Source organism: Carassius gibelio, chromosome A5 (assembly GCF_023724105.1).
Source record: "Carassius gibelio isolate Cgi1373 ecotype wild population from Czech Republic chromosome A5, carGib1.2-hapl.c, whole genome shotgun sequence".
Classification (NCBI taxonomy): Eukaryota; Metazoa; Chordata; class Actinopteri; order Cypriniformes; family Cyprinidae; genus Carassius; species Carassius gibelio.
In genome coordinates this window covers 23,542,999-23,555,853 of record NC_068375.1, presented here as the reverse complement: position 1 = coordinate 23,555,853, position 12,855 = coordinate 23,542,999, and the positions used below count along the sequence as shown (strand labels likewise).

Genomic DNA, 12,855 nt, shown 5'->3' with positions numbered 1-12,855 from the left:
CTATAGGTAAATTATTAAAAAACATAAATAAAATGTAGCCTGAGTGGAATGGCTGCAGCCGGCTGCAACAGATGCCGGTAGGGAGAGTTCGGGCGGTTTGTGGCGGACAATAAGTGACCATGTGCCGCCTGTTAACATACAGCTGTTGAAGTTGACCCATGCAAAAGCGTCATCATGGTATTTCTCCACCCAACCTCCGGAGCAGCCTGAGCGTCTCTGCATTGGCTACTGCACAACAAAAGACACACACACACACACACACACAAACACGTGCCTGCAGACACAAAGAACATTGCAAATAAAAACGTATGGCCTCCCCCTGCCCGCACGCGCCAGAGCGACCACACAGTCCAACATTGAGTGTAAGTGTGTGTTTAGGGGACAGAGGAAATAATTAAAAACAGAAACGTGAGCTCTATAAAAGTCTATAGCCTACTATACCACCCAGGAACCTTAAAAAGTGCAAAAATAAACATGAAAATGTATTTTTATTGATATAAAAAAAACATCATAATTTAATAAAATAAAAATGTTATAATGTTTTTTTCTTGTTCATATAAAATGAATTATAAAAATAAAATCTAAATGTTAAACATTCGTCTAAATCTAGACACATACTAACTGTATATAATAACATAATTGTGCAAGGATGTATGAGCATAATAAGGTAAAATAGCTTAGGTATGGGGATGTAAAGGAACAATGTAAGTAGCATTTTTATTTTATTTCTTTTTTTATTTCTAGCAACCTGTACCTGCTGGGAATATTTTCAATAGAGGCGATGAAGATGACTTAAGTTAACAAAAACAAATCTAAATCTAAAACACATCGTCTACGTAGTATTAATCCATGCATATATTTAAGTGAATATATTCAAGGCGTACGAATGACGAACTAATTCTGAAATTCGACATTAGTGTAAATAAACTATTTTTAATATCCACAGAATCAGTGTTGTGCCTGAACGCGTTCATTGAAGGATAGTTCATGAACTCGTTCATATTTTGGGCGAACGTGAACTGAACGTGCTGTATTAATGCCTGATGAACGTTACTGTCAACTCGTTCATTCTGGTGTCTGTGAAAGACACGCTCTCTCAGAATAACTTCGTTCAATAGGGTGCCAGATTTCTATAGAGCCTTCCAGGCGAAAAACCGGCTAAAACACACCGTAAACGGGTCTTAATATGTAGCGGAAAAACACCCAATCTGGCAACACCAGCCACCACCGTCCGCCGCATGCGTGACGCGTCATCAAAAAAAAAAAAAAAAAAAAAAAAAGGCATCGAGGCGACAGCAGCATGTAGCAAAAAGGCGTGTGATCATTTAAAATAATTTTATGATGTTTATGACAAGGTCGGTGAGAATGGGAGACAAAGCATTAAAGCAACAAGGGGGAAGTGCTGTCCCCTCAATGCTAATGTAAACCCTGGTTGGATAAGGATTCAAAATTGGATATGAAGATGAAATCTGACGCATAGCTTCATTGTTAAAACTGATAAAATAATTGCTGTCTGTGATTCTATATGGGCTGTTGCAATAATTTTGAAAAATAATAGCTCGCAGCAACATATGGAAAAAAAAGAACTATGAACTAGTTCATTTTTGGAACTGTTTGAACTTAGTTCAAAAGTTTGTAGTTTGAACTATGAATTTAAAATTTTAAAATTTGTGAATTTAACTTTGAACTAGTTCATGTAGAAAGTGAACTTTCCCAACACTGCACATAATAAAGGAAGCTTCGTCAGGTTGTCATACTTGAGAACTCCTGAGCCCATCCGCTCTGTATCACTGTGATTAAAGTTCCCTTGTTTGATACAGACAGCAGTGTGGCTAACATCAGCATTAACTCCATTATCAACACCACTGCCACATGCAGCAGATCAATTTAATCAGGCCAATATTATACCATATGCCCCCCTCTGACGTCACGTGCAGGGGGGTAAGACGTATATAACCGCGTCCTTTCCTCGAGACAATCAATGAAGACAAACGCACTTGCAGAAGAGCGATGAGGACGAGTGAACGTTTCCTCTGAAACGGACTTTAATGGACCTGCGGAAGATTTCGTAGCAGGACATCTAGCTGACATCTCCAAACAACTTGAAGCTGAGGAAGAAACGGATGAAGATACCTGTGTGTTAGTGTAATAAAGTTTAGGATTAACTGAGCGAGATGGCGCATCTGTCTCTGTACTGCCTGCTGTCTGTGTCGCTTCTGCAGTTGGTAAGGAGCAAGTTCATGGCTTATACTTTACTCATGGTTTCATTTTCTCTTTAATGTGAGTTTACAGTATATATGTATATATATATTTGTCTCTTGTGTAGCGTATCGTTTATTATTTCCAAAAGATACGGTTTCTCTGTTCTTGAACAGGTGGCTTCGTCGGGTGTATTTGAATTGAAAGTTCTCTCGTTCAGCACGACACGCCGCTTCTGCAGGAGGACGCGAGACTGCAACATCTTTTTCAGGATTTGTCTCAAACATTCGGAAGACGTCATCTCCGCTGAACCTCCGTGCACCTTCGGAACCGGTCAGACAAATGTCCTGCGAGCGGACCAGAGCTCTGTAGCCAACAGCGCAGCCATCCGGGTGCCTTTCCACTTCAAGTGGCCGGTAAAGTTCATTACACACTAGATGAAGTTCAGCTAACAACTCCATTTAGTAAGTTGATCTGAGTAAATGACTAATAAGACAACCATGTTGGCATTAGGCTACTGCTTATTTATTCAGATTCTGATCAATTTTAACTAAACACTTAACCATAAAGACCATAAACAAGATCATGCAGCCGTCTGGAATGGTCAGTTCTTAAGAAACATAAGTGAAAGTCAGTGGAAGACAATGGAGAATGTTTTCTTTTGTTTGAGCAAAAACAATTTGCAGTTTTTAACATCTGGAATAATATCATTTTCTTTCCAGGGGACATTTTCTCTTATTATTGAGGCATGGAATGCAGAGTCTCCCAAAGAGCATCATGACTACACAGGTGAGACACAGACATTCAGACATTTTTCCAGTAATTTATTCAATTACTACTTCAAGCTTAAAATTCTTTCATTTTCCACGACAGAGAATCAGAACAACCTGATCAGTCGTTTAGCAACACGAAGGCGACTGGCGATTGGAGAAGACTGGTCTCAGGATGTTCATTTTGGCGATCAGAGCGAACTCCGTTACTCTTTTCATGTTTTCTGTGATGAATTTTACTTCGGTGAGGCATGTTCGGATTACTGCCGTCCCCGTGACGACACACTGGGACACTACACCTGCGATGAGAACGGGAACAGAGAATGCCAGGAGGGATGGCAGGGAGACTATTGCTCTGACCGTGAGTACCTCCTGTGTGTCCTTCTGGGGTAGTATGTCTGGGACTCTGAAAAGAAGCACTTCCAGTCCCTCTCCTGATCACTCTGTGTTTATGTGTGATTGTGGTTTGTGTGTGTTGGAACCTGAGCAGCAGTGATACATCCCCTTATCTCTCAAATCTTTGTGTGCATGTGTGTCTGATGGAAGCTGAGCTGCTCCACTAGAGGCTCTACACTTCTTTTGTTCAGCCAAACAAAGAAACCCAACAGATACATACTAGAGAGTCGTTCTGTGTGTGTGTGTGTGTGTGTGTGTGCATGCTTGCCACAGCTCAAAATACAAAAGAGTGCATTACCTCTTGTCAGCTCACCAGCTGCTGGCTCCAACACTTAACACTCCCATTCATCTGCCCTTTCAGGGGGGCGTGGTGTGTGTGTGTGCGGTGTGTGTAACCCCCTCTCTGTCTCCTCCCACAGCCATCTGCTCTTCAGACTGCAGTGAGCGGCATGGTTACTGCGAGTCACCTGGTGAGTGTAAGTGTCGTCTGGGATGGCAGGGGCCATCCTGCAGCGAGTGTGTGCATTACCCGGGATGCCTGCATGGGACCTGCTCGCAGCCATGGCAGTGTGTATGTAAGGAGGGCTGGGGAGGCCTCTTCTGTAACCAGGACCTCAACTACTGCACCAATCACAAACCCTGTGCTAATGGCGCCACCTGCACCAACACCGGGCAGGGCAGCTACACTTGCACCTGCCGACCAGGATATGGGGGCACAAACTGTGAGCTGGAGATTAACGAGTGTGACTGCAACCCCTGCAAGAATGGTGGCAGTTGCAACGTAAGTCTATGCTCACATGATAATAATGAAACTGTTACTTACATATAAACAGTCACGAGTTAAAAGCATATACATGATAGTAATAAGAACACTATTTATATAAAAATCTATTTCGATTATTTGAAATGCAGCACACACACACACATATACATAGATACTTGTGTCTGCAATAAAGATTTATATATATGGACACTTGTACATACAAATGTATATTTTTCAATTTAACGATTCGAATCCCACTTCCGTGAGGCTACACCTCATGGGGTAACATATTTGCATGATGCCTGCCTATGTTTCCTTGCTGGCCGACTGCAAATAACTTGACCCTCCCTCAAACACTGTAGCTTATTCATGTCAAGAAGGCACTGTATGCGGTAGACCAATCACAACAGACTGGGCCATCTGACCAATCAGAGCAGACTAGGCTCACAGAAAGGAGGGTTTTAGAGAGACTGAATATCAGAACTGCTTCGAACCAACTGTTTGAGAATCATTTGAAAATCATGGTGATATTAAATGCATATTCTGAGAAAACGAAAGCATTTTTTTACCTTGCATGTAAACCTAATGTAGGAGACTCCCAAAATAATATTAGGAATGTTACAAATTGCATAATAGGGGGATTGTTGTGCGTTTTATTTAAAAAAGATTATTTTTATAATTAAATAAATAATTTTGTATTTAATATATTTGGTAAAAAAAAAATTCCATTTATGTGTAATGATTTAGGTTAGGTAAATCTGCTTAGATATGCTTTATGTGCACAGTGGATTTTGAAGATCAAAAATGATTTGAGATCTGAATTATGTTTACACCTTGCTAATATGTAGATTATCTTCCCCTTCAGGATTTGGAGAACGATTACTCCTGTACATGTCCTCAGGGATTCTATGGGAAGAACTGTGAGATCATTGCAATGACTTGTGCGGATGACCCCTGCTTTAATGGAGGGACATGTGAGGAAAAAATCACTGGTGGTTATGTCTGCCGCTGCCCCCCAGCCTTTACTGGATCCAACTGTGAGAAGAGACTGGACCGTTGCAGCCACAAACCTTGTGCCAATGGTAAGTATCTGTGCTGATTGAGCACAATGCACCAACAAAATAAATTTTACTTAAAGGGGTAGTTCACCCTAAGGTAAAAATTCTGTTATTTACTAACCCTGGAACACAAAAGGAGAAGTTCTAAGGAATGCTCATGGTGTTCGTACAGTGAAAGAGGTAGACAACCACAGCCTCTTAAGCTCCAAAAGAAAAAAAAGGAAATAATTAAAGCTGCGCTTATGACCCATGCACTAAGACTTCTAAAGACATACAAGGTAATTTTATGTGAGGGGGGAAAAAAAAGTCTTGCTTGACAGCTGTGGTCACCATTCACATCGATTCTATGAAAAGAGCAGCTTAAACTTTACTTTAAACTGTGTTTTCAGTTCTAAACATTTTTACGCAACCATACACTCATTCCTCTCTACTATACCTACTCATATGTAACCTCTTCTTTCTTCGGTTGTAGGCGGTGAGTGTGTGGATCTGGGCGCTAGCGCTCTGTGCCGCTGTCGCCCTGGTTTCACTGGCTCTCGCTGTGAGACGAACATCGACGACTGTGCCCGCTATCCATGTCAAAATGCCGGAACCTGCCAAGACGGCATTAATGACTACACCTGCACCTGTACACTTGGTTTCACCGGTAAAAACTGCAGCCTACGAGCAGACGCTTGTCTCACAAACGCATGCCTCCACGGAGGAACGTGCTACACACACTTCTCTGGGCCAGTGTGTCAGTGTGTGCCTGGGTTCATGGGTCCAAACTGTGAGTTTCCTGTTCAGGGAAGTATGGAGCTGATGGCCCCACGGGTTGGTCAGACCTCATCTTCAGCAGTAGCAGTCTCATGTGTGTTAGGTGTGCTGGCCTTGTTTTTGGGAGTGTGTGTGGGACTGGTGGTGATCAGGAGGAGAAGGCATAGACTGCGCAGACAGCAGCTGTGTGAGTCTGTGTTTAATGATTTGGAGACGGTGAATAATTTAGACAGGCAACACTATCCCTATGACAGAGACTTCAGTCAGATGAAGCCCTGCAACACTGAAGGCAGAATCTCTTTGGCGGCTTCTCACACGCTGCCTGCTGGACAGGACTTCCTGTGGAGTGCTGGAGGACGACTTAGATAAGGCAACACACACTTGAACACTCATACTCTCGGTACAGACACAAATGTAGACAAGTGAGCATATACACAAACTCACATACAGGGATACGAATTTGGATGTAGCACTTGCTTTTATTTTAATTAGTATGAATGAATGCTTGAATGAATGAAATGTAATGGGTGTAATGACTGAATAAGGCAATGGACCTTTGCCATCTGTATAGGTGGAAGACTCTGTGAACCAAAAACCAAAAGAAAGAAATAAGCACATTGTTGTGTCCTGGGCTTTGTGAATCTGTGTTTCCATATGAAGACAGACACAAGCCCTGAAAGCTGAAACAGACTTAGGTTGCATAACTCTATATGCAGAGAACTGATATCTTTATACAAAGATAAAGAAGTGAAAATAACTCTATACAAAGAGAACTAAGTAAGAAAATACCTCTATTGAAAGAGAATTAGGCAAATTACACTTAAGAGCATAATGATTAGGTCTTCTCTAGTCAAACTCTGGGCTCTGTGACGTTTTTCTCATAAGGATAAGAATATCACGTTGCTTATTTGCCAGGATATTGCCCGCAACAGGTGTTTTAATAAGGAAAATGAATAAATATAAATAAATAAAACTGTGTAGAGAAAGGAAGCAAGCAACAGTCAGGTATATGATTAAACGTTGTTCTTCAGACCAAATGGTAAGATTAGTTTTGTATTGCGTATTAAGCAGTGTGTTTTCTTCCTCGACCGGTATGGGGAAATGTATCATTGGTTCTTCTGTTAAATGACATAGAATCAGATTTTCTTCAATGGGGTTTATGTCTAATGAATGTTTATTTCTTTTGCCAGATGTTTCCTATTAATTTAATCCTAGTTTTATGCCTAAGTTTCTATTTTGCATTTTTGTACTTTTGCTTTCAATCACTGTCTTTTCTTTGTAAAAAAAAATATGATTTATGTTAATTTATTTTGTATGTGTTTCTTACTTTAAAGAGAGAAATAAATTATTTGAGAAACACTTCATTCTTTCAACTCTGTTCTTTTACAGTGTTTGATTTAATAGCACACCATTTAGTTTTGCATAAACATTTTGTCTCTTAAGTCATTTTAATGTGTCTTATAACAATTAAAATAGCAGAATGGATTAATACAAAACTTTTTTCTATCCACGAACATCTTACGTCGTTCCTCCAATCAAGTTGAGCGCGCGCCACTCAGCGTTCAGCTTAATCTGTCCGCGCGCGGCGCGCCCCTCCAAGTGCTCATTTTCAGACAAGCACGGCGCAACGGGCGCATGTAACATGGCTGAAGAGATACATACCGGTCATTCCCCTGATTTAGACAACGCTTCAGAGCACGGGATCAACTTAAATAAGCGGCAATCACGCGTTACGGTAAAATACAACCGCAAACAGCTTCAGAAAAGGTTGGACGTGGAGCGATGGATCGACGAAGGGTTAGACAAACTGTACGAGGGCAAGGTGAGTGTCCTCGCGCATCCGCACAGGTGCAGAGTTTACACTGGAATCTTCAGGTTGATTATGGATTATTATAATTTTGTTTTTGGTGAAATGAGCGATAGTGTCCTGTCGATGCATTTCCAAATGTTGTGTTGACGAATGCTGTCATACGTTATTTGGAAATGTTTGACTGCTGAAATGTGCAACATTTCCTTCTCTAAGTTGACCACACACGTTTATACATATAACTCTCAAAATCAGGCTCAAATATGTATATTCACGTAATTTTCTCTTTAATAAACTCATGTTAACTACTGTGTTCATTTCTAAAAGTTGAATACAGTTAACTTTACAAACTGAAGCTATCTTGTTTTGTTTTAAAGTTCATGAGCATGGATCAGTCTTTGTTTTAAAAATGTCTGTAGAGAGAATAAGTATCTAAAGAATAAGAGTGGTACTTGAATGCATGAAAAAGTACATACTGTAAGTACATAATACAGACATTTTACACCAATCAACGAAAATAAAGGTTGATAACTCGTGTCTTTTTTTTTTAAGTCTTTATTTGCACCTTTAAGTGCAATGAGGGGAGACATTGTTCTGCAAGTCTCACATTTATAAACAACAACCATTGTTAATGTAAGTGTGTGTTGGATGCTGTGACATTAATATGTGTGACAGAACAATATTAGTTGATGGATAATGTTAAGTAATTTGGCTGCCCATAAAAGGTGAGGAGGATCAGGCCTCTGGAGTTACAGGGGGAAGTTCTGCTTTCTCTCCCTCACTGACTGAGGGAATAACTTGGTTCTATTGCTACCTTACATGGGCACCCCTGAGAAACCGTCAACAGCAGCGACAAGCAGGATGTTTAAATATCTAAACAAAAGCTGTGTGTGTAGTCTGTGTGAGACGCTGTCCCACAGTAAGAGACAGCAGCGATGCCTCACGGGAATTGTGTTATGTGATCTGTTATCTTAATTTCCTCCTCAGTTTTTGGGAGAAATTTTCCCATTGAGATTATGGTATATTGAGAAGATATTTTTTTGAGATACTGAAACTGTAGGCTGCTGAAAGGTTGAGGAACAACGAGATATAACAGGCAGTGTTACGAACTAGAATGCATACATGAATACACCTGTGCGGTGGTGCCATATTGTCCTGTACGCTGTCATTTGGAAGCTGCGTGTCTTACACTGGACTGTGTGGTTATTTATAATGACACATTTACAGTTAATAAATGGCAATAAACATATATTATTGGCTTATCATGGTGTATTTTCTGCAAAATTGTTTCATTTCTCATAGCTGCTGTGTTTTTAACATTTCTTTTCTAGAATGGTTCATTCTTTTGGCACTTGAGATAATTTGTGTTGTTTTGTTTCTGTTTATTTTGCAGGACATGCCAGAGGAAGTAAATATTGATGATTTGTTGGATCTTCCAAGTGATGAAGAGCGAACACACAAACTACAGGTCCCGTATTCCTCCTCTTTTCAAATCCTGTACTTAAGTCTTGCCATATTTACACTTACATTTATGCATTAAACCAATGTTTTTAATCAAAGTGACTTAGAAAAGAGTAACAAAAGCTATTGTCAAAGAGCCAGCAATATGTGTAATATACAATGTCAGGTTTATTAGACAACAAGATGCAGAAAAGAAACGGAAGCTTTTTTTTTTCCTCACTGCACTGGGAAAATCTAATTAAATTTTTTTCCCAGATTGTTTGATCTTTTTTTCATTTATAACTTTGTATCTCTCATTAAAATAACATGTAGAAGATAGAACCGTCTTTGAGGTCAGCAACCTGACATTTTACTTTTAGATGTGGTGAGGGTGAGTGGATGTCAAAGCTTTTATACCACGTCCCTCGACCTGAGTATTTGCTGGGACCCCCTTTTTCTCAGAAATGAGGCCCACTTGCTTATGGACTCTCCCCCAGCCTCTCATTTATCTGAATATCAATACAGAACCATTCAAGGGCTTTATGTTCTCTATTGTGTGCACATTAGTTTACGGAGTTGTAAATCATATTAGTAATATGGACTTTTTAGGTTAATTGAATTGAATTTGGATTGACATTTGGATTAAGCTATTTAAAATGACTATCAAGAATGAATTTGTTTTCGTTTGTTTTCCAGGTTCTTCTGCAAACCTGCACTAGCAGCACTGAGGTACTTTTTTCAATTCCTCCCTCGTAAATCCTTTGCTTTTTCGTCACCTCTATTTCATAACATTTTTTTTCTAGTTCTTTTTTCAAACTTTTTCTAGTCATCCTTCGTTTCTCTCTGTAGACCTCTCGTTTTCTCATTCTTTTGTTACTTTATCCCTCTCTCCCACTCAATCCCCCTCTCTCTCTCTCTCTCTCTCTCTCTCTCTCTCGGAGGAGCGCTGCAGTGGCTGACACTCCTTTCCACGTGTTTCACACAATGATCACAATAAATGAATGATTTGTTCTCTTCCTTTCCCCATGCCCCCATTTCTCTCAGTTAGTACAAAGCCATTCTTTCATTGGGGCGCTTTAACAATGTTCACTCTCATCCTTTTGATTAGTGTGTGTACATGACAGAAGATTGTGTGTCTCTGTGTAAGCTTGTGTTGAAGTGCTGACACATCATGGAGAATCAGTAGAGAGGAACGTGCCACTTACCTCACACACATAAATAAGCAGAAAAGAACACTGACATCTGAAAAATGTAATCTGTTCTCACATTTGAGACATACCAGGGCACAGTTTTCACCATTTTCAGTTTGATTGAGAACGTGTTTTTGCTTAAACTAATGCTGTGTCATTCCATGCTGCAAAAGGCACGAGACACGTGCACAATAAGCAAACATGTCTATCTAGCTTGTTTGCGTAGAAAAACAATGGAAAAGTTGCGCAGTGCAATGGAAAAATGCATTCTTTGTGTAAACAAAAACTGCTGACTGGTACACATACACAAACAGTCTGCAGAAGATATTTAAGAACTTTAGGTAGTTAATTCTGAACAACCAGTACATACGAGTCAAGATCATTTCTGCAAGTTGTAGATTTTTCAGCATATATTTAGTTTTTTAGTTTTTTTTTTAAACATAAAAAATACTATATAACTATATTATTTTTCACCAACCAGTTTGTGTAGTGATTAAGATAAGTTATAGATAAGATAAGTTTTACAGTACGTTGTCCTAAATTGTATTGTGTAAAAGTTCACAAACATGCTTAATAAGCACAATTTCTATAAGTGTGTGTATTTAGATTAAAGTGAATCTGTGTGTGTGTGTTCAGGCTTTTATTGCCGAGCTGTTGCAGAAGCTGCGTGGTCTCCATAAACAGGAGGAGTTGCAGAATGAGGGAATTGAGCATCCGTGTCTCCACACTTACCCACATCACCATGGCAACATCCATCATCACCGAGGAAACCATCAACATCCGACACATCAGACACTGTGATTGCAGTTTGGAGAATAACACATACTCAGGACACACATACAATGGATCCAACTAGTTTAGCAACTCAGTAACTGTTTGTTTACAAACTCATAAGAGTGGTGTATTAACAGTGTTCAGTTGTAAAATTCCTCATCACTGTGGGTAAGTACAGTCGTGGCCAAAAGATTTGGCAGGGATATACATTTTGGGTTTTGCTAAATTCGTAGCTTAAGCTGTTGTGGTCTTCATTGACATTGTTTCTAGATTATGTTCCGGCCAATACTCATAGAAACAATGTGAATGAACGCCTCAACAGCTTAATTAGTACAACATTTAACAAAAAAACTAAATTTGTGTCACTGCCAGTACGTTTGGCCACGACTGTAAATCTGTGCAGTAGCATTAATTTCTTTGCAGGGTTCTTGGTTGCTTGTTGACTGGGTTATGATTGATTAGTGAAGCTAGCAGTATTTAAGTTTACATTTAAAGCTTAATCTGGTGATATTGGTTTTCTTCAGGAATCTTTGTCTATACAAATTCACAATAACATAGTAAAATATACTAAAAGGAAAACAGGGAAAGCAAGTTAACCAGGAAAACAGGAAAGTACTAAATCTTAGCAGTCATTATATCTGCGGACATATTATCAAGGTTAATAATGTTTATGAATTTGTATATTACATGCAATAAATGTTTAATAAAAGTAACAGTTATTTAGAATTTGTGTGTGGTGTCGATGGAAGGTGAAAGTGAGTGTGATGTTGAGCTGGGGTGTGCTATAACACATCGTCCACCAGAGAGAGCAGTAATACAGAGGCAGACGCATCTAATTCTCTATATATTTTACCTTAGTGCATCTTCTTACCTGTAGATAAACATTAAACTACTGGGTCTACATGACACTAAGGCAGGTATTGATGGTGATGGCTTTTATTTACTGCTGTGTTTTTACTTCTACACCTATGATAAAGTATTTGTTTTTGTATTTTAGGTTATGCTAAATTGTAAAGGTGTTCAATTTTCCAGGCCATAAAACGTTCAACTTTGTTGACTCCAGGCTTGTCTTTGTCAAAGTCAATTTTCAAAGGCCCTTATTCTAGGCTGATATATACCTCGGGTACTTCTGTAATAATAATAAAAAACCTGTACTAAAAATGGCAATGGTTAACAGTTTTATTTAGGGTTTTATTTGAGCAATTAAATAAAGACTGTTAATATAAAAGTAAATAATTCTGAGACTTATAATGTTTTGATTTTTAAGATTTTAAGGCTCCCCCTGAAGTTTTCTAAAACCCTTAATGGGCACCAGCCTCCTGGTTGAGAAATACTGTTTCAGTAGATTAATTCTAGTCAAATGGTTGTGCTTGACCACTTATCCAAGAGGCCTTTGGGGTTTGCGCTAAATTACTTTATCACATATCATTCCTGTAACATCCAAAATGTTGATTTCTTGGGATTTTTTAAAGAACAATTAGAAAACCCCCTGTGCTAAATTAATCCACTAGGGCAGTGATTCCAAATCCTTTCCTCCTGCGTTTGCCTTAAAAAGTATATTTTTTATGGTGTCATCTTACATCACAGGTGTACTGAGTGTGAACTGAGAGGAACATCATGTGACAGTATTTTTTGTACTCTGTGTACAAAAAAAAAAAAAAAAGAGGCAGCTGAGGTGACTATTATCAAAATCAAGAATAAA

General features: G+C 39.2%; 2 protein-coding genes across 2 annotated transcripts; both read left to right on the top strand.

The window, feature by feature from the left end:
• Positions 1-2,046: 2,046 nt before the first annotated feature.
• Positions 2,047-7,413, top strand: dlb (deltaB). The gene is made up of 7 exons (XM_052592643.1): positions 2,047-2,225; positions 2,376-2,615; positions 2,922-2,988; positions 3,073-3,330; positions 3,785-4,146; positions 4,994-5,210; positions 5,659-7,413. Exons 1-7 carry the CDS (start codon positions 2,175-2,177, stop codon positions 6,309-6,311), a joined length of 1,848 nt encoding a protein of 615 aa, XP_052448603.1. The 5' UTR covers positions 2,047-2,174; the 3' UTR covers positions 6,312-7,413.
• A 79-nt stretch (positions 7,414-7,492) lies between these two features.
• On the top strand, positions 7,493-11,879 carry ppp1r14aa (protein phosphatase 1, regulatory (inhibitor) subunit 14Aa). The gene is made up of 4 exons (XM_052592644.1): positions 7,493-7,764; positions 9,143-9,217; positions 9,886-9,918; positions 11,016-11,879. The coding sequence occupies exons 1-4, from the start codon at positions 7,585-7,587 to the stop codon at positions 11,178-11,180; spliced, it is 453 nt and encodes a 150-aa protein (XP_052448604.1). The 5' UTR covers positions 7,493-7,584; the 3' UTR covers positions 11,181-11,879.
• The last annotated feature ends 976 nt before the right edge of the window (positions 11,880-12,855 follow it).